The sequence below is a fragment of the Cyrtonyx montezumae genome, unplaced genomic scaffold, assembly GCF_038088225.1.
Source record: "Cyrtonyx montezumae isolate F1298 unplaced genomic scaffold, pur_monq_1.0 scaffold_36, whole genome shotgun sequence".
Taxonomy (NCBI): Eukaryota; Metazoa; Chordata; class Aves; order Galliformes; family Odontophoridae; genus Cyrtonyx; species Cyrtonyx montezumae.
Genome location: NW_027072041.1, coordinates 11,337,241 through 11,359,594, shown reverse-complemented (window position 1 = coordinate 11,359,594; position 22,354 = coordinate 11,337,241). Strand labels below are relative to the sequence as shown.

Below are 22,354 nucleotides of genomic sequence, written 5' to 3'. Positions count from 1 at the left end.
GAGTAGAAGAAGTCAATTTAGAAATTACATTAAATTTGCTTTTCTCTATTCTTCCAATTTATCTTCAGGTTGAAATATTTTATATCAGCAGTACTGAGCAACTTTGAGTGGTAGGATGAAATTCTTTGTATTTTGAAGGATGTCATCTCATAGAAAGTTTATCTCTCCCACAGATGTTGATGAGTGTGCAGAAAATATTAATCTTTGTGAAAATGGACAGTGTTTGAATGTCCCTGGTGCATACCGCTGTGAGTGTGAGATGGGATTCACTCCTGCCTCAGACAGCAAGTCATGCCAAGGTAAGCTACCCGTACATCAGATTTATTTTTGCAGTTAGGATTGGCAGCTATAAAGCAACAAGAATTGCTGGAAGGACCTCTACCTGGAAGCAGAATGCACAGCACACACTTGACATATAAAAATGATTTCTTCAAGCAAGGAAGTTTTCCTGATCGTGGTCCAAAAATCTGAGTAGAGTTTGGCTCTGTAGTCTGGGGATTTGTGACTATTTTTCTTTGTTTTGTTTCTAGTGAATAGTATGTTGAAAGCCCTACGTTAATCACTGTTGTTTTATTGTATTTATATAGGAAATACAAACTTCATTAAGTGACTTCATTTTAAAATTTTTTTTTAGAAAATTTAGAGTAGGCAAATTACCACCATATTTGACAAGTCTGTAACACCCCTTAAAATGTATCTGGGAGGTTTTTTAATTGTCATCCATTCACTCTCAGTATTGTAGCAGATCATCTATAGCACAGAAGTTATTCTCTCCCTAAGCCAGTTCAGTTTCTATTCTCTGATGTTTTTTTGTACTTATCTTAAACTTCATTTTCCCTTAAAAATATATCGTTTCTTTCTCTCTTCTCCCTCCCAGAAAGTTACTCTATCTCATATAGTCTTGTAAAGAGGCATTACATCACCTCTCAACCTTCAGCTAAGGCAGGCATGCCAAGTTCATCACTGGCATTTTGTTACTGTGATCATTTTAATATTCCTTTGTTACACGTCTTCCAATTTTAGCTCATCACTTTCGAACAGAGTACTGTACCCAGATTTACCAACGCTTTGCAAATTGGTATCAGTGTGTTCTGCTTTCCTCTGACCTTGCTAAAAATAGCTCACTAGGTCATGCTAGAGCTGCTAGAGCCCTTCACACAGCTGCATGACTTTGGCAGCTTAGGAATCTTGCTATCTGACAGTAGCTGCAGACTTTTTTTTTCATGCTTTCAACTCAGAAGTTACATGTCTCCATTTACATTTTGCAGTACAGTACAATATTGTAAATACTAATATGGTAATTTTATGTAACTTTCTGTTTTTAATATATTCCCTCAGATATCGACGAATGCTCCTTCCAGAATATATGTGTGTTTGGTACATGTAATAATCTACCAGGAATGTTTCATTGCATCTGTGATGATGGCTATGAACTAGATAGAACAGGGGGAAACTGTACAGGTATATTTCATCTGTTCATAGATGTGCTAAAGCTAAAATATTTTTTAATTGCACCAAGTTAATTAGAACTAGGGTCCACAGAACATCCATTGTATTCACTTGTAACAGTACAAGTGTATATTTTGCCTGCTAATTGTATGCTATGAAATTATTTAAGAATGGAGTAAAACATATGCAGCTGCACAAAAATAATTCTTACTTGTTCAAAGAATTATTGATAGTTCTTTCCTTCAATTTAATTTAGCAGTATTTGAAATTTTCTTGCTCATTTTGTCTTAAAACAAAACGATTTTTCCTTTCCGTCCAGTGAATGGATTTATAAACATAGCCTTCCTATTTCAGATATTGATGAATGTGCTGATCCCATTAACTGTGTTAATGGTCTTTGTGTAAATACTCCCGGGAGATATGAATGTAATTGTCCTCCAGATTTCCAGCTGAATCCTACTGGAGTGGGTTGTGTGGGTAAGTAAAAGCTACTTTGAAGTATTAATATAGAAATAATTTAATAATGGTGTTGTATGAATACTGGATATATCAAACAACAGAAGTTTTGTCCTCTGTTCTAAGGCAAGGTGGCTGTTTTAATGCACATGATGATAGCAAGACAGAAAAATAATTGATTCTTCTATTTAGTTTTCTAGAGACTAAGTTATTGTAAATAACTGACGTTGTTGGCAAATTCTTACACCATATTCAATTTGTCCAAACATTTTCTTACACCATATTCAATTTGTCCAAACATTTGTTATTTCCATTTCCATTCTCCTGAGAGTCAGCAATTCTCATTTTAAGAACTGAATTTTTAAATCATAGCTTTGTCTTGGAACTGATTAATGTGTTGTCTGAAACAGATGGCCAAAGCTTGGTTGACTGTTCAGCTTAAGTCAATACTGAAATACAAACAGCTTGTGGTACCTATTTAGCTGTACACAAAATAGAAGACATGCTTCACTGTAGTTTATGTAGATCTCTCTGGCTTAGTACATACATAAAGTGAATTTTCATTACATTTTCCACTTTTGTTACGTTTTCCGTTTGATATAGGCGTGATCCTGGGAGAGCCTTTTAGCTTTTTATTTGGAAAATAGCCTTTTTATTTTAATGCCTTGGGAGCTAACTTTTGCTAAAATTGTTAATCAGAACATTTTCCATTTTCTGATAATTTACATTAATATTTATTTGTCAACACATTATGGTGCCACTAATACCACCATATGTTGCTTTGCTGTGTCCTGGAGCTAAGTCCTGTTTGAGATGTTCACAGTGCTGACCAATTTTGACGCAGAGAGTAGTGGTCAACAGCTCACTGCCTGGGTGGAGATCAGTAAATGAGTGTTGTTCCCCCAGGTGCAGGGACCAATACTCTTTTAACATTTTCATCAGTGACATTGACAGTGGGGTCGAGTGTACCCTCAGCAAGTTTGCTGAAGACACCAAGCTGTGAGATGTGGTTGACACATCAGAGAGATGGGATGTCATCCAGAGGGACCCAGACAGGTTTGAACAGTGGGCCCAGGTTAACCTAATTATGTTCAACAAAGCCAAGTGTAGTTTTGCACCTTGGTCAGGGCAACCCCCACTATCAGAACAAGCTGGGGGATGTAATGATTAAATGCAGCCCTGCTGAAGAGGACGAGGGGGTAGTGGTGCATAGGAAACTGAACATGAGCTACCCATATACCCTCACAGCCCTGAAAGCCAACTGTATCCTGGGCTGCATCAAAAGCAGCATGGCCAGCAGATCAACAGACATGATCCTGCCCCTCTGCTCTGTGCTGGTGAGGCCTCACTGGGTGTACTGTGTCCGGGTGTGGAGTCCTCAGTACAGGAGAGACATGGAGCTGTTGGAGTACATCCAAAGGAGGGCCACAAAAATGATCCAAGGGATGGATCCAAAGACAAGCTAAGAGAGCTGGTGCTGTGCAGCCTGGAGAGGAGAAGGCTGCAAGGTGGCCTGAGAGCCACCTTTCAAATGTCTGAAGGGGAGCTACAGGAAAGAAGGGGACAGATTCTTTTGCAGGGTCTGTGGTGAAAAAACAAGGGGAAATGGTTTCAAGCTTAAAGAGGGTATGAGGGTAGAAGAAAAAAATATTTTAGAGTGAGGATGATGAGATATTGAAACAAGTTGCCCAAAGATAAGGCAGATGCTCCATCCCTCTGTCCCTGGAGACTTTCAGGGTGAAGCTGGATCAGGGCCTGACCAACCTGATCTAGCTGTGGATGTACCTGTGCATGGCAGAGGAGTTCGACAAGATGACTTTAATGGTCCCTTCCAACTCTAAGGATTCTACGATTTTTTAAAAAATATTTAAGCTGAAATATTTGGAGAGGAAGACAATATATGTAACATAATAACAATATAATTAATAATATAATATGTATTTGATAGGATGAGATGAAATGGCCACAGACTGAAACATAGGAAGTTCTGCACAGATGTGCATGGGAACTTCTTCACAGTGCAGTGACGGAGCACTGGAGCTGCACACAGAGGTGGTGGAGTCTCCTTCTCTGGAGACATCCAAGACCTGCCTGGACACCTACCTGTGCAACCTGGGCTGGGAGCTGCTTTGGCAGGGGGTTGAACTCGATGATCTCTGGAGGTCCCTTCCAACCCCTACAATTCTGTGATTCTATAATCTATTCCCATTGAACTAGAAATCTGCATTTCTGTCTCCTAGAGACTCTTTTTAAAATACCTGCCTTAATATTTTTCTTCTTCAGTTGCATTTTGACTTAAGCTTAGTTTTGCTCATCTCTTGATTCAGTTGAAGTAATGATATCCTGCCTCTTGGGCTCCCTTCTTCAGCAATTAACTAAGATCCTTATTCTTTTTTACAGCCTGACACTGTGTGTAATCAGTGCACAAACCCTGAATTATAATCAAATTATTTGAATAATCTCAGAAGAAACTCATGAAAATGAATTATCCTACTGCTAACTAACATGGGTTTTGCTAAAAATACAAGGACTTGTAACTGTGCTTTGCGACCAGTTACCATAATGTCATCTTCAGTAGGTGTCCCATGTTTCCACAAGGCAGCATTCCACAGGTAGAAGGGAACCTTTTTCAGGGTAAATCTAGCAACTGTGAAATCTCAAGTGAGAAAGCAAGCCCTACCCCTCTGATGAAAAGAAGTTTGAAAACCAAGTGAAAGAGATACTGTCCCTTCATTTTTACTATCGTGAGGCATCCCTCTGTGGTACACGAAGACTCTTCTACTCTCTCTCTTTTCCCTCAGTTTCCCCAACTTTAGTTCCTCAGTGACTGTCTTTACAGGAGATTAGATCCTGTGTCTTAGTTTGCTGAGCAAGCACATTTTTAAGTACAGTTTCAGATGGTGACAGAGCTGAAATTCTCTTGCATATATATAGAATGAGCTGTAACCCTCAGATGCACATTTTCAATCACTCTACAGCCTGATTTTATGATTAAGTGCAAAAAACACTGAAGATTTTGTTTTTAATACAGGCATCTAAAGCCTCTGGTTCTCTTGAAATATCATCAGAGTAATATAATAGAAGTCCCTCTCCATGAATGAAATGAAACAATAGTGCTCCTTAAGAGATGAAGGCATCAAGTGCAAATTGAGACATCTTATTTATACTGTTTTATGTAATTATAAATGTTGTTAGGTTTTTATATTTTTTCTTTCATCAGCAGTTCTTACTAGTAATATTTCTAGAGAGTTAAACAGATTAACACAGGAAAAAGAAACAGTAAGACATTTGCCATTCCAATGCAGCTATGCTGCTTTTTGTTCCAGAGGTTGTATGCTTTGGATGTGTCTGCTTTACTGACTTAGGCAGTTCAAAGAGGGAAGGACTAAAGTTCAGTTCACCTGGGGTTATTTGTTGTCTCAGAACTGCAAGTCCAAATTGCAACATTACTGACAGTGAAGTTTGTTTCATTGGCAACTGTCAAGTCTTACCCAGTTTTCACTCCAAGGTTGCAGTCACTTGGAAAAAAAAAAACACATAGAGACCCTAACAGATATTACCAAGAAAAAAGGTTTCTTACTTCAGAAATGCAAAAGCTATGCTAAAAGAAGTGTTCCAGAAATGTCTTGTGAAAGAATAGCACTTCTGGTTCTCTTCAATCACAACTATCTCTTGCACGGTTGAGCAAAAATGGAATTTTTCCTCTCGGAAGGAACAGAAATATTATCCTTGGCAAAAAAAGAACATGGTGCCTTGTCAAGGCAATTCACATGAGTAGTAAACTGAAACGTAAAACCCTTTATAAACTCAGTGTAGATTCTCTGCTAGAGAATTCTGCTGTCTGCCCTCTTTCCAAGGACTGTCATCTCCTTTTTCTCATAGTGAACCTGTGGTCCACTGGCTGGAGCCATGTTCAAGAATGCTCTTTTTTTATTAACACTTCTCAAAAGAAGAATAAAGAGAAATCTCTTCTTTGCTTCTTTTAAGAAGGCAGACATTTTGTGGTGTCACAAATGGAGAGGAGTGTGCAATTCCTCTGAGAGCGTGAGGATGTAGTTATTCTGAGAATAATTGTGTTTGGATTGTTTCAGGTGAAGTCCATAATGACAACAGGAGGATATTCCTTTTTTCAGTATTATCAGATTGTAAAACTTATTACAAGGAATCTGGTACTAAATAAAAAAGAAGGGTAATAAATGTAATTATAATAAGTAAAAGTGTACTTCTACTCTTAATATTCTGATCAGTGGTTTCAGGTAAGTCTGGTGTCTTGCCCCTAAAGAGAAAAAGATAACCCGTTTCTCTTACTATCGGAAGCCCAGAAGTATGTGTCTACTACTCAACCCATAACTGACTGTTTCAGCTTTACAGCAATGATCATTCATGCTTAGATACTGACATTTGTATCTGTTACAATGTGCAATTAAGGTTTTCCATAAGATTCACCTGAGTTTGTTTATTAATGCTTGAATTTAGATTATTTGGAAAGCTGGGAGATCTATTAGTTGGTTTAAATAGTGTTTGAAAGAAATATTCATGATCAAAGTTAATGTGACGTAGTGTTGTTTTTTGTTTTTTTTTCAATTATCTGAGGATCTTGAAATCAATTTATTGCTAGCAATTCAGGAAGTTTCCTTTGCAATTTTTTTAATAGATATATATGAAACTTCAGGGTAGTTTAAGCAGCCATGGCATATCAAGATACTTGTTAAACTGTGGAGGTTTTGAAATGATGAATGATGCACTTTTGTCATGCTTTGTTCATCTCACTTCATCTAAGAATGCTAAGACTATAGGATGAGGCACTAGCTGCAAGTAGCAAATTAAAAGTATGGTGTTTACTTGTAAAATATGCACTCAGGAAGCCATTGAAAAATTCATTTATATGTTTCTTAGTTATATGACTAACAAGAATTGTAAAAATGCAATACTATGACCTTTATACAACAAATATTTCTTTTTCTTGTCAAGTGTGTTTCTACGCTTCTTTAAAGGTAACTTTTGATAGCAAGTTAGTTTTTAGCTCTGATCGTTAAAATTATAACCTTAACTTGGAGGAAAGTTAATGTTATAAAAGAGGAAAGTATGTTCCTCTTATTTGACTGTGATAAGAAATACTATAATAGTCAGCTGACTGCCTGCTCCTCATATTTATGACTCACTGTTTGTTACTATCCACTTATGAGGCACAAAGATAATACTGGCAGTAGAAAGAAAACTCATTTCTTTACTTCTTTTAACAGGTTCACTGCTTATTCAGTCAATGATAACAGTTGTCTATATCACAAAATTGTAATTTGAGTAAGCAAACTGCAAATTTATATTATTTGTTTCAATACTAACGTTTGTTGGAGAATTTATTTGCAAGTAGAACTTCTGCAGAGGATGAGACTTCATTTTGTAATTCCATAGAAGAACAGATAACTACTTCTAAATTCCACAGAAAATGAAATAAAGTCTAGTGAAAATCATGAAGTAGAGAAGAAATATTATCAATAAACTGCAGCAAGGTTTCTGTTATTTTTTGGATGGAAAGACTGGGAATAGTGGATATGCTACATTAGGGAATCGTGCCTTTTTGAAAGGCAGACATTTAAAAATGTTCTCTGGATGTTCAGGAAGCTGAAGCTACCCTTTCTCCATGCTGTCTCAATGTCAGGAACTGCACTTGAGTGTTTCCAGATTGTTGGTGACTTTAAAAGAAGTGTTATTTGACTTCTTACTACTAGAAATGCAACGTTAAAATGAATACCTACTGTTGCTTTGCGCAGATCATTGTCTTTAGCTGTACTTCTATGTGCTTTATATGCAGATAATCGTGTTGGCAATTGCTACCTGAAGTATGGACCACGAGGAGATGGAAGCCTATCCTGCAATACTGAAATTGGAGTTGGAGTCAGTCGTTCCTCATGCTGCTGCTCTCTGGGAAAGGCTTGGGGAAACCCCTGTGAAACATGTCCTCCTGTTAATAGCAGTATGGAAATTTTCTTACTTTCCTGTTCTCACATATTATAAAAGATACTAATAAGGAATATAAAGTGTACCTGAAATCAGCTATATCACTGTTTGGTTATTGGTTAAGAAACCGGTATCCTTCAAGAACCCAAATGTTGCATGGTCCTATTTGGAGTTCTTAGTTATCCACTCCACACTGGTAGGGGAAAAAAAGAAAAAAAAATAAGTCTAATGCTTTAAATTTGGATAACTGTGGTAACTCTCAAGTGAGAGTTTTGGTAACTGTTACATAACAATTTCTATGTCACTCCAGTAATTTCCAAACTGCTAGTTGGTAATACCTAGCAACTTTGTAGATGTGTGAAGTTCTTTCAATGGGTAATGCAAAAGAAAAGTCATGCTTGTTACTCTTAGCAGTTTCATCATAGTATGAAATCCAATTTTAATGTATAGTTTTATCTATTGTATAGTGCCACTTTTTGTTAAAGGAACCAATAAAAACTTAGTAGGATGCATGTATGCTTTATACAGGCCCAGGTAGCATCATACTTGACTATAAGAATATTTGAGGTTACGGCCATGTTTAAAGCAGAGTTGCCAATATTACCTTGTTTTTTCAATCTCATTTTTTTAAACTTGCTTTGTTTGCATGCGTAGACAACGGGGGTAGAAAAAGCCTGTAGAGAAAAGTAAGCATTAATACACTTATGAAATGCTATGTTTCTATTGTTAGCATTTTATACTTCTTAGAACTGAAATGCTCTCTCTTTCAATGGCTTAGCGGAATACAATACTCTTTGTCCAGGAGGAGAAGGATTCAGACCAAATCCCATCACTATTATTTTAGAAGGTGAGTTCATCAAAATGCCTATGAAGGAAAATAGTAAAAACGTGCCATCTTCAGAGAGTTATATACAGGAACTATATCTTGAAGAAGTTGTTACTTTTTTTATTACAGAACAAACCAATATTAATATAAATTGTACAAAAATTAAAAGGAGCACTGTAAAAGAAGATTAAAGAAGCCCAGCATTTCTCTAGGAAAATAAGTGGATGCATACCTTTTGTGTGCCTCCTTACTTGCATTGGACTTAAAAATTGGCCCCTGAAGAATAAATCTTTCATGAAAATTACAGTTTATCTGTGGAAGGTATAAATTTCAGGAAACATTAATTGGATAAAAAACTCTAGTTCCAGTGAGCATGCAGGAATGAGAATTAGATGCCAAATTCCTGTAGACAGTACTGCAAGTTGAATTCCATGTGCTCATCAAGCTGAAAGGTGCTCCAGAAAAAACTAGTTAAAATAGGAGAGAATGAGCATTGCATCCATGCTTTCATGAAGTGCTATTTAGAAGCAAAAAAAAAAAAAAAAGTCCACATGGCAGTTAAAATCTACTAGTTAGTAAAATTTCAGGGGGGTGCTCATAGTCTCTTGTTTCCTTTCATCATAGATTGAAAATACATTTTTGTCTTTGTTTTTAGACATTGATGAATGTCAAGAGCTTCCAGGTCTCTGCCAAGGTGGAAATTGCATCAATACTTTTGGCAGCTTCCAGTGTGAATGTCCAAAAGGCTACTACCTCAGTGAAGAGACGAGGATCTGTGAAGGTTGAGTCCTTGAAATCGTCTTCTTTTTCACAGTTCAATTATAGCAAAAAACAGTATTGCTTTCAGTCCTAAATTCATAACTAGATTTAGTGTCCACACTCTTACTTAAAATCTTCTCTTTAATCATTGTCTTTGATGTTACTGATAGGATAATATAAAGCTTGAAATACAACGTTTGCTTATAGTAATTTGTATGTCTACGTACTAGATCTCAACTCAATAGAGTCACTATGTAGTATACAGGTAAGGTGGCTTTTAATGATTTCTGGATACTTTATATTGCCTATTAGGTTCCTTGTATTGACCCAAATCTAAGTGGTGCTTTTTAAGCTGTCCTTTAAATGCAACATTTTTTTATATCAGTATTGTTTATTATGGATATATGGATATCAGAAATACTTGCCAGGGCTTGGTCCTCTTTCCCTTAGTAAATCATAATGTTTTCGATTTGTCTGCAGATATTGATGAGTGTGTTGCTCATCCTGGTGTCTGTGGTCCTGGCACCTGCTACAATACCCTGGGAAACTACACCTGCATTTGCCCTCCTGAATATATGCAGGTCAATGGTGGACATAACTGTATGGGTATGTAGAATATTATCTTTATTACAACTGTCTAGATACCAGCTAGTTTTAGAATGAGATTCTTTGCTCTGTAATTTCCTATTTGATACGGTCGTTTCTAAACTCTTTGAAATGTCTTGCCAGAAAACTGAAACTTCATAGCAATAGACTTGCAGTTATTCATGTTTTTTATAAACTTTAATTCTTATATTGCTTTTTTGTACCTTTAACTCTCAGAATATAGTGTCTTATAGCCTGAAAAGAGAACCAGATGACTGGCAGTGTTCTTACGGTCTTATTTAATAGAACTCAGAAATATTTTTTCATTTTTACTAGCCATTTCCAACAGAAGGATTTGATATATAATTAGGTCCATTAAGCATCTACAGTTTATTTCTGATTCCTTGGGAATATTGCTTTTACCCTCTTTGTATTGAAAATATGCCAGATTTCAGGTATTTCTAATAGAAAGAAAGCAGATAACTGTAATGTTTAAATTCTTTTTAAATGTATCTGTGCATGCATTTGAATTGCGTTCAGAAACCAGAGTTAATGAATCATTGTACTGGGTCATGGGACGTTAGTATTTATTTAAGTCAGTTTGTCATTGACTTTATAAATGATTCTTTTCTCACACCTAGACATGAGGAAAAGCTTTTGCTACAGAAGTTATAATGGAACCACCTGTGAGAATGAACTGCCCTTCAATGTAACCAAGAGGATGTGCTGCTGCACATACAATGTTGGAAAAGCCTGGAACAAACCGTGTGAACCATGCCCAACCCCAGGAACAGGTGAAGACTACCATCATCATCCTTTTTTATTTTTTCACTTTACTCATCTGCTCATTTGACGTATTAGATGAAGTTAACATTTCAGCCAGAAAAAAATAACAGCTTTGCCATCATTCCCAAGCACAGTGACAGTACTTAGTCATCTTCTCACTGCCTGGATTAAGTCTGGCTGTGCTAAAAGGGAGTAAATATTTCTTCCATTCTTGAAGTATCACTCCGTATTGAGTGGAAAGATACAGCTTGAATGCTTGAGTAAAACACAGGTTGAATAAAATATCTAGGAAGAATATGCAGATTTTTCCCTCTAAGCTTCCTCTGAGGTTAAGGACAAGGGAAAAAGGTATTATCAGGTCTCCCTGTATGGAGTTAAATAAAAAGACCTGGCAAATACAGATTGACCTTTCTGTCATCAGCAGGAATTTGTCAGCCCAGTAACTAAGATATGTTTGTTATAGTTAGATTGAATGATTGATTTTTATTTTATTTTTTATTTTTTGTGATGGGACATGAAGAGTCAGGATTTTATAAAATAGCTCTATAAAATGAATGTGTACAGTCACCTTGAGCTTTCTTTCTAACAAATACGAAGGCTTTCACAGGTCTTGTATGGACGTAAAACTGTATTCAGACACAGCTGTAGGTCAAAAATCTATGTTTGTGAAGGTAAGACCCCCAGAGTGACGTATGAGGCATAAGCAAGTCCTCTAAATATGTGATTACAAAACTCCCATCTCTACAGCTGTCCACTTGAGGTTTCTGGAAAAGCAGTCATCAGACAGTAACACTGGGGTAAAGATGTCTGTTTTCTGGTCAGTCTTCCAAAATAATTAATTTAGGGTAATATAATTCAGTAACTGCATTGCTGGTGAATACATTTATCCCAGTAGTTGTAATCTCTGTCAGAAGAGAAAGACGGTGTTTCATTACTTAAATGTATTAACCATTCCATATTTTTCATTTGTGTCTCAAGTCTAAGCTTAATCCTTTAGTTGCTTTTACGCTATGTCTACTGAAGATGATCAGCTTGCAGAGGTTTAATGAGCAGGGCATACTAAGAGGAAGTAAAAATTTTGTTCTGCAAGTGGGGTGAAAATAATGTTTTTTGTGTTCTTTTTCAGTTACTCTTAACAGAGTCTCTTGCCTGGAACAAATCACCCTTGAAAGCTCAGTTTTCAAGGAAAAATTATTGGTCAGAGAATTACCAGCTTGGAAACCTGACGGTAGCACCTGGAGCTCATTAAAAGATTCTTATTTTTGTAGAAAGAGCTCTCCTAGATTGGAAAAAAAAATTAAAAAAAAACAACCAACCAACCAAACAAACAAACAAAAAACCACCTGTTTTGTACAAACACATTTTACTATTTAATCAAATCTGCACTGAGCTAGTGCTGCTAAAGCCATAACTCTTTTGAGTGCATAATTTGTGGTGTTAGCGTAAAGAATGTATTCCTTTCATTCCACATAGTTTATATAGTGACATAAGGGAAACAGCATATAATTTAGTGAAGATTTTCTCCCACAAGCAATGAAGAGGAAAATAGGACTAGAAAGAAAAATGCCCTCTTCCATTCCTTTCTTAAGCAGGAAGAAGGAAAATGAAGGAGTGCTCTTAGCAGTCAGGAATGGGAGATGAAAATAAGAGGACAAATGCATGTTTGCTGTCACAGAGAGCTCATAAAATTATTTCCCGCAGTCATTTGTTTCTGTACCATAAAATTGTCAACATGATGACAACACAATGAGAAAATGCAGCAAAGTGCTTGCAGGGATTTGTGCAATTAATGTTCTCATGTGGAGGAAAGAATTCTACTTTTAAATGGCTAAGGCAGGGTCTCAGAAACTTCTGCCTTTCTTAAAGCTTTGTTAAAACAATTTTACTGAGACAGTCTGCAAGGAGATGTGGGGTTAAAATGTTTCCTGAAGTACTCTAGCATTGCCTTGTTAGCTGTTTTAAGTGCTTTTCCCGTATTAGGAAACACAACTGACCTCTTTTCACCAGGAAAATAGGTTGTGTGAAGGATCAAGCACAAATTGCTAGAGTAAATGGTTGAATAGTTGAAGTTACAGGATATAATCAGTTGTTCTGAAATCTGGGCGAGGGCTAAGCATCACTGACAGGGATTAAGATACAGCGTGACCTTATCCAGTGAGCTCAGTAGCTCATTAAAAGCATTATTCTGCTCTGATGAGAACTGTATTTTTCCTCTAAATGAACTTCACATGCCAGTTTTTTCTTTGTGAAATTTTTTCTTCCATTTCATGTTATGGAATCATCATGCATAACAATCAATCTCTGATACCTTCAGATAGTAAAGATTATATTGCTTACAAGTACTAGTTATACCGATCATAAACATTACCATAAAGGTCTGACTGAGTTTATCGTTTTTGTGAGAGCATTTTCCACCCAAAGAAGTGCAAAAAACTGCTTCAATGCTGCAATGTTGTCAGGTATTTGCAGAACTTGTTTTTGTGTTTGGGTAATTTTGGAAGTGCTTGACTTCAGAGGGTTTTTTCCATATTATATTTTAGAACTTTTTGTCCGGTGATAAGTAATACAATGAAAAGTATGTGTTTCTTGGAATTAATCTTTAAAAAATAGTTGCAAAGTCAAGCTTTCAGGAAGTTAATCTCTGGAGTGATTGTACATTGCTAATTTGGCACTCTTTTATGAAAGCATTTTGCTGCTTTCCTGAGGTATTACATGCTGTTTTTCTACACAGTGCCAACTGAAAAAAGAAAAAAAAATCTATTAAATAAAGTGTAAAATTTGTAGGAAAGAAGGCTTATAGCCTTCAAAGCCATTTCTTCATTGTCCCAGAACTAATGTTAGGCATTATCACAGGAATAAGTTGTCATCGTACAAAGGGACAGGGTAATAAACATTAATTCTTACCAATTAATACTTTGATTACTGACAGTAGTAAATGGCATAAATATATCTGTAGAACATAACTTAAAAAGAAAAACTTAAATTGTATGTGTGCTGATATTAAAGCAGAAAGTTGCTGGACAGTGAAGCACTGTGATAGTGAGCTCTAATTCTGTAGTCCATTCTGTAGTACAAGACAAATCTCAGCAGGCATTAAACATCATTACAGAGCGGAACAGAAGATAGAAGAAAATGCAGAGGTTCAGATGCTGGATCCTACTCAGATAGGAAAATTTGAATATTTGAATGTGAAAAAATTATTTTTCCAAATCATATTCTGATCAACAGTCAACTACATTTGCTGAAATTAATTTGTATTTTGTTTCAGGAAGTCAAGAACTATTCAAGTTCTAACTCCTGACAATAAAATAAAATTTTAAGCTAATGAAAAGTGACCATTAAAATGGAGAGACATGAAATTTAGCCAGTAGAGAAGTAAAATATTGTTACATTGGATGAGAGATAGTTGCTTATGGAAAAAAAGAAGGTTCTTCTTTTTTCCTTACAGTGGTGGAAGAGATGCCATAATAATTTGTCAAAATTATAGGTTTAGAGTTGAGTTAAGTTCATATGCTCACTCTCACTGAATAGCAGCTGTCAGACATCAGACTTACTGTAGGGTTCTCATCAGGGTGGAATAGTGGGCTTGTGGAAGTCTCTAGATGTTATCCTTTCAGAACCACTTTGAATGAAGTGGGACATTTTAAAACTTTTATCCATATTCTTTAGAAGAAAATTTTACTTTGTCTTAACACTCAATATGTATAAATATCTACCCCATTACTTAGATTTTTTCATTAAGAAGGTATAAAGCATTAAGAAAATATACTTATTTTTATGGAGAATTTTAGTGTTCATATAATCTAAGATTTTAAACAGGAGCTGGATGCTTACTGTTAGCAAGTACATAACCTAAAGCAAGCTACTAATGCAAATAAGTTGTTTCAGTCTTCACACTAGAAATATTTTGCTTCCCTCAGACAAGTGGAATTTCAGTATAGAATTACACCAGTACTCTCAGTATCTACAAATGACATAGCAAACAGTAATTACAGTCATATTATTTTTGGTATTTGTACCCAGATCAAAGTTAATATATTGTACATGTCTTGCACATTTATTCATGGAAACATTGTTTACCAGTAAAATCTTAACGCTAGTATAGGTGCTTTATGAGAAGCACCTTTTCTTTTCTTGAAGATGTAATCATATATTTCTTGCGTCCTGCAATTATTACTAGATTCCATGGTACCTAGAAATAAGAACTAGAAAGAGGTGTTTGTTCACTGGTAGCCAATTTTCTCTGTTGGAAATCCACTGAATTCCATGCACCTTACCTGGAATAGTGTGCAGTTACTGATTTTGTACTTGTGTGCATTTCCCATAGAGTTATTTGAGTTTGAAAGGAGCTTTAATGGTCATCCAGACCAACCCCCGTTCTCAGGATGCTTTGGGAAGTGGGTATACAGTGAGCATAATGAAACAATGCTCTTTTTGAAGCGCCTTTTTCAAAGTGGAGTGTCCATCTTGCTCCTCAGTTCAGTGGAACTAAGTTGCAGTAGTCTTTACAAAAAAGGTCAGTGACAGTATTGTCACAGAAGGCTAAGTACAAGTAAGTTACTTTTTTATGCCTTGTTTCTGAAACTGTTGCTGCAGATTCTCTATAGGTTTTTAGAAAGCAGAATCAAACCTGAAATGGCAAGTTACAGAGTTCTATTTAAAACAAAACCTGAAGCTCTGCTTGCTCAAGTCAGACAGTTGTTCTTGTGCCAAAGTCTGCAAAGATTTGCAAAAAAAGGCAGGTATGAGTGCTCCATTTGATTTCATTTATTGGCAACTTGAGTTTTCAGTATTTGTACAGAACGTAGTGGCTCCTTCTTCTAATTTCATTTGGCTTATATCAGCTCTGGGAAAACTACAGGTAATAACTGGGAGATCATAAATACTAAAAATACATTTTTCTCTCGTTTGCTCTAGCTGAATTCAAGAACATATGTGGTAATATTCCTGGCTTTACTTTTGACATTCATACTGGAAAAGCTGTTGGTAAGTTTGAGTAGAATTATTTTAACCAACAATTGTTAGTGTTTAAGGCTGCTGCGGGTAGGACTAAAATGAATATTTCATAAAATAAAATCCTTATTTGTAATGTAGTCTTGAAAGTGACACACCATGAGAGCAAAATTATAGTGGTTTGATTTTTCTATTTTTTGATTCCTACTTTTTGTTATTTTTTGCTCCTTCTCCATTCTGTTTCACAGGTCTGAGTTATAGTTGCTAAGATGAAGGGTTTTGCCTTCAAAAATGTTGATGGACTTATCAGCACATTTGTAACAGTTCCACATCTTGTCTTATATTTAGTATTTCTCTGTATTACTTACTTCACATAATTTATCTTTTCTCATACTGGGCATATACTTAAGTTTATGTCCTGTATATAACTTAAGTAGATCAAAAGGAACCTCCCAGCTCAATGTAAAGAACAGTGAAATTGAAAATATATGCAGTATGTAAAGCCACAATAACTGACTAGCTCATCTGAATTTCAGACATCGATGAATGTAAAGAAATTCCAGGAATCTGTGCAAATGGTGTTTGCATCAATCAGATTGGCAGCTTCCGCTGTGAATGCCCAACTGGATTCAGCTACAATGACCTGCTCTTGGTCTGTGAAGGTGATTTGAAGTTTCTACTTAGTCCCATGCTACTTATTTTTCACCTAAAAACCGTCTTGTTTAACATATGCAAAGGCACCAAGGAACTTAATATGAAGAATTAATTTATATGCCCCTTTAAAATTGCATGACTGCATCTGTGTGTAGGGAGTTGGATTCATAGGATTTTCCTTCATCCAGAGAGTGTTGTTGATGAAGTGCTATCAATTTTGCCTTTTATTTGTACTTATGGCAAAAGAAGCTGAAAGTCAGCATCTTCACACTCGTTTGAGGACAGCCTACCAAGATCAGTCTTGCATGTGACTGACAATACAGTCCAAATACTAGGACAGAAACAAATATCTTGTGGTTTTTGACTTTGACTCTTGCTATTTCAGATATTGATGAATGTAGTAATGGAGACAATCTCTGTCAGAGAAATGCAGACTGTATCAACAGTCCTGGTAGTTACCGCTGTGAATGTGCTGCTGGTTTTAAACTTTCACCCAACGGTGCCTGTGTTGGTAAGAAATCAATTGATTTCTCTAGTTTGAATCTGTTTGTACCTAATCGAGGGTCTGTACTTGATTCTCTTGAAGGGTAAAAGCAACATTTATTTTCTGTTGTCTTGCGTATTCTAATGTGTATTTTATGTACCAATTTTTGTTTTATAGCTCAATTTCTCTGTGCAAGGTAAGAAAAGACAGTAAAATTTTTAAATAACATTCTTTGATGTATTGACAAAATAGTAACAGTAGTTTTGACCTTGAGGTGTATAGGCAAAATGTTCTTATAAAATGAATTTTTGTTATGATACAGATTTAGTTGTGGATAATTTTGAATCTGTTTTTAATTATAATAACAGATTGTAAGAATATGTTTGTGTAAAATGAATGAATAATAAAAGTCAATAATGTGTACCATCTGTTTTATATTTTTGTTATAGATCGCAATGAATGTCTGGAAATTCCTAATGTTTGCAGTCATGGTTTATGTGTGGACATGCAAGGCAGTTACCAATGCATATGTCACAATGGTTTTAAGGCATCTCAAGACCAGACTATGTGCATGGGTATGGAAAGAAAATGCTTTTGTGGTTTAAAAATAAGGGGTAGACAGAAGGGAGTTAAGTCTAGATGTGTATTTTTTAATTATATGAGAAGAATACGTTGGCAGACTGTTCATGTGTTTTTTATGAATTCTTATGAATGAAGCATATGAAGTTGTCATTGAAGTAAGTATGTCAGTTGGAGAACAAATCACGGTACTCTGATACGTTGCTCCGTGTTACTGAAAAATATGTTAACTCTGTTTTCACGAAAATACACAGCAGCACATTTGAAAGAAAAGCTTTAGGTGATGTGATAAGAGTTTGGAGATTACGAGAACTATCCCACAGGAAAAAAAAATAGAAGTCCACAACACCTAGGAGATTAAAATCTAAGTGTCTTTCACATCCTCATGAAACTCCAAAGTCTACCTGAGCAGAAGGTAGAAAGCACTGAATTCTTAGTACCTTAAAAAGTGAATGTATCCAAGACTTTATAGGCAAACCTTATAATTCTAGATGCAGTACTGGCATCATAAATTAGTTTATACAAACTATATTGTGAACAATTACATAACTCCAAGGTAGAGCATTTTCTGCAAATTTTCATGTGCATAAAAATAAAATGTGCATATTAGGTTTCAGACAGTTCCAAGGCTGTGAAGCTCTATCCTTTGTACGGAATTCATATAAGAAACATATGTTAAGAAATAAAGAAGTTAATAATTATTCTTTGGAAAATAAAAATACAAAATGCTTTGAGATACCATATATGCCCTTATTTTTATCTTTCCCGATAGGAGTATATTTTAAAATAAAAATGAAAATACCAGTTGTACATAATGTACCTACAATCTTGTGTATATCCAGGAGCTTACACACCATGCTGTAAAAATTGGTATTATAAATAAAATATATGAGAGATAAAAGGAGGGACTGAGGTTTAGAATACTGTCACTGTGTGCATATATGTCACACTAGCAAATACCTGAATAAATTCCACCGTACACTTTTGTTTCTCTTTGCAGATGTTGATGAATGTGAACGCCATCCATGTGGAAATGGAACGTGTAAGAACACCATTGGATCATATAACTGCCTGTGTTATCCAGGATTTGAATTAACTCATAACAATGATTGTATGGGTAGGTGATGTAATCCAAACTTTGTTTTCGTTGTTGCTGGCTTAATATGCCAAGGAGGTCGTATAATAAAAATTCAAAGTGAAGATGTTTTGGAATGCTAGGGAAGTTACTTGAATGCAGGAATAGAGGTTAATAATAATTATTATTATTGAAAATTAATGATATGTACTCCTGGGCAGCTTGAGATAATGTAAACCCTGAAACTCTGGACCACTGGGACAGCCTTTCAGTTCACTGACATATTAAGGCAACCCTCAACCCAAATAGATGAATTGGGCAGTTATAGCACACATCTTTTCATACTGGCAAAGTCCATAAGGACTGCTCAGAATAAGTATGAGAAACATCACAACACCAGCATTACCTCAGGAATTTAAAATAATTTCTTTATTTTGCCATATTATTGAAAATTTTGCACAGTGTGAAGAAGGAAAGAGACCAGCAATAAGAAAGCCAGCACAACTGATCTTCTAAATCTCCTCTCCTGAGATGAACTCTGCTTATTCAGAGACATTGCTATTTCCTATTCCTTAATAGCAGAGAGCACAAGGATATCAATGGTTTTGGACAATTTTAATACTTTTGATAAAAGAATAGACTTTCTCAGCTAAAGAGCAGACTTTTTAAGTCTCAGGAGATTGGTCTTGTGAAAAGCCTAAGCCAAAAAGTAAGCCATCACATTCCTTTCTGCTACAGAAGAAAGACAAAACAAAGTCTGCTGGTTCCTTTGTGGTTCAGGGGAGACAGCTCAAACATCTTAAAAATATTTTAAATCCTTTGCTTGTCCAGGAAAGAGAAAATTAAAAAATTGTTCTAGAAGGAAGAGACTGCAGCCAGAGGACGGTATTTATTCCACGGAGGTTCTTCACAGTGGCAGTAAAAGCTGCTAGGATGCTGCCAGGAGCATTGAGTGCCTCTCTGCCAGGCTGTGCCTTCAAGGAGGCTAAGGAGCTCAAGCTGACTCTGCCACTTGGCTTTTGTGAACATGTTTCTTGACAGTCTGGAGAGCCCCAGGGCTTTCTTCCAAACTATCACAGTCGTTCACAGGCAATTTGAGCCCATCCCAGTGTTATACTCTGAAGATATTTGTGCCTGTGAAACTGTAACATACAAGAAGCTCACTGTGGAATAAGCTACTAACCAGACACAGCTCTGCAGGCTACATCTTGTTCAGGAGCTATTACTTTATGTTTTTGAAGACAACTTAGAAACCTCTTTAGCAAAACTGATGTTAGTCTTTGTCATTCAACTTAAAATATTTTATGACTATAAAGTGTAAGTTCTTCCATCATAATGCTAACCCAGTCCCCTTGATTTTCCTGTCTTCTTGCACTTTTTCATCTGTAGTACTCATCTGTAATACATTGGTGTATTATAAAGTGTTCCTTTCAGTTTGCATATTTACTTGAGCGCATATAAAATCCAGAGAAAGTCCAGAACACCCCATGTAACCTTTTCTGTGTCAGGAGTTAGTGTAATACAGTCACTTGGCAGTAGTTAACTGTCTCCAGATGCAGTAGCTGAGGTAATGCTGCAAGATTAAGAAGCATAATACCTTACCCCCCAAAAAAGTGTTTTTTAAATAGAACATATAACTTAAAGCACTTGAGTGAGAGTTACTTTCCATCTGTCAACTGTTCTCTTATTCCTGCAATATTTGCCTTCCATGGAAATATGCAGATGTATTGCTACTTGGGTTTTTTTCATAACATACTGTACATGCTGCACCCGCTTATAAGTTTCAGTAATTAAATTCTTGGAGGGACTCAACTCTTGCTTATGGGGTTTTGCTTTGTTTTTTACAGATATTGATGAGTGCAGTTCCTTCTTTGGTCAGGTGTGCAGAAATGGCCGGTGTTTCAATGAAATTGGTTCCTTCAAATGTTTATGTAATGAGGGATATGAACTTACTCTAGATGGCAAGAATTGCATCGGTATGTATGTTACCACAATGAGGGGTCACAGTACTGTTGAAATGAAAAAAATTAAACTGAATATTAAAGAATAAAAAAATAACTTCAGTTTGAAGTATGTATGTACTTCATGACTTCAGTGTAACTCAGTAGAAGTAATTGCGTTTTGGAGTATTTGATCACTGTACATTTAAATGCTTTAAAAAAGAAAACTTAGAAAAATACCCTGCCATCTTTTTAATGAATAACGCTATTTTGTAATGTAAGAACCATGTCATAAGAATTACATGATTTTAAACCTTTCCTGATACCATCTGCTCTCTTAAGATACTAATGAATGTGTGGCACTGCCTGGTTCATGCTCCCCTGGTACCTGTCAAAATTTGGAAGGATCATTCAGATGCATCTGTCCACCAGGATACGAAGTGAAGAGTGAAAGTTGCATTGGTAAGGCAGGTTGTAATTGTTGCTTCTAAACAATGTAAAAATCAGAAAAAGTATCTGATTCATAATGGGTGCGAAGTAATTGTACACACTGGTGATTTTGAATTTTGTGCTACTTCAAATCTTGGGGCCAAGGAATAAGTAGTAAAAGTCTACAGGAAGATATTTTAGAGGCAGAAGAGAAGATAACATCTTGTACTGTATTGTATTATATTTTGAAACATGAATTTCTCTATTCATGCAAACTGAAAGTTGCTAAGTTTACTTTTCAAAAATAAAAGAATGTTGAATTTTTAATGAACCCACATTTTTCTGCTGTAGATAAAACACACCAACTTGTGTACTGGATTTATATTATGTTTACAAAGCAGGTTATTATTTTCAGTTCATGACAGATGCTTCTGACTTCACAACAGAGTGATGAATTTAAAATTCTTGATAAATTTTTGGAGTTTTAGAACAATGGTCTAAATTGACTTATTCTAACAATTATTTTCTGAATTAATGTTTTATATACCGTCTTTCACATGTTGAACTTCTCAGGAAGAGATTGGAATAGGAGTTCCATTAACTTGCACATTCTTGTTTGTTCAGAGAAATCTCATTTAAACATAATTCAGAAGCTGGGTGCTACATGATGAATTAAGATTTGGTATATGAGGATGAGAAATAAATTCAAGTTGCAACTCAATTTTTATCAGAACTGCTGTGAATGAATTTGCCATTTAAATATACTGTGTGTGAGGCACTTCCAAAAAGGGTGAATGCAACTGATTTTCAGGAGCAAATTTAGGAGTCTTTGGTTCCTGAATGGTCAGAGGACAAGTGTTAGCAGCTGTCTCTCCACTATAGCTACATAAAAAAAGACCGATTCTTAGCTTAAATTACTGAGGTTAGCAGCTGTGACTTCCCCAGATACATTCATTGGAATAACGCCTGATTGTAAATGAGTATGGAATAAAGAAAAAATATAATAATTTGTCTAACACTGTGAGTGCAGGAACAAAGGCAGGACAAAAGGATCTTTTTTGAAATTGTATTATTCAGTTTATTATTATGAATTTTATATTTATTAAGAGGATATATTTTCTAAGTCTCAGAACTTTCTCATTCTATTGTATCTTACCATAGTGCTTAGTTTGCCTGCCAGCTTTATGGCTTCTTTTGTTCTCTACTGTTCCCACGTTTGCAATTGTGTTTGAGAAAAATTCAAATCATCTGTGGTTGTAAAAATCATTGATTTAAAATGAAAGCTTTTGGTTTTCCTGGAATATCACTGTTTATGAGAATCCTGACAAAAGTCTTGATATTTTTTACAAAGTCAGTGGCTGCCAAATAGGTGTTTGTTCTGCCATATATCCAGAAAATTTGAAGATGAATTTACTGAAAAT

The 22,354-nt window shown here is 35.7% G+C and overlaps 1 protein-coding gene across 4 annotated transcripts in view; it reads left to right on the top strand.

The window, feature by feature from the left end:
- The window catches only part of FBN2 (fibrillin 2), a 166,125-nt gene that overhangs the window by 120,963 nt on the left and 22,808 nt on the right, over window positions 1-22,354 (top strand). For all 4 annotated transcript variants that reach the window (XM_065745582.1, XM_065745581.1, XM_065745584.1 and 1 more), the window contains exons 34-48: window positions 174-299; window positions 1,339-1,461; window positions 1,804-1,926; window positions 7,718-7,879; window positions 8,642-8,710; window positions 9,345-9,470; window positions 9,929-10,054; window positions 10,675-10,827; window positions 15,737-15,805; window positions 16,309-16,434; window positions 16,812-16,937; window positions 17,360-17,485; window positions 18,490-18,606; window positions 20,412-20,540; window positions 20,847-20,966. In XM_065745582.1, coding sequence (XP_065601654.1) covers window positions 174-299; window positions 1,339-1,461; window positions 1,804-1,926; window positions 7,718-7,879; window positions 8,642-8,710; window positions 9,345-9,470; window positions 9,929-10,054; window positions 10,675-10,827; window positions 15,737-15,805; window positions 16,309-16,434; window positions 16,812-16,937; window positions 17,360-17,485; window positions 18,490-18,606; window positions 20,412-20,540; window positions 20,847-20,966 — 1,821 coding nt within the window. The remainder of the gene's footprint in view (window positions 1-173; window positions 300-1,338; window positions 1,462-1,803; window positions 1,927-7,717; window positions 7,880-8,641; window positions 8,711-9,344; window positions 9,471-9,928; window positions 10,055-10,674; window positions 10,828-15,736; window positions 15,806-16,308; window positions 16,435-16,811; window positions 16,938-17,359; window positions 17,486-18,489; window positions 18,607-20,411; window positions 20,541-20,846; window positions 20,967-22,354) is intronic.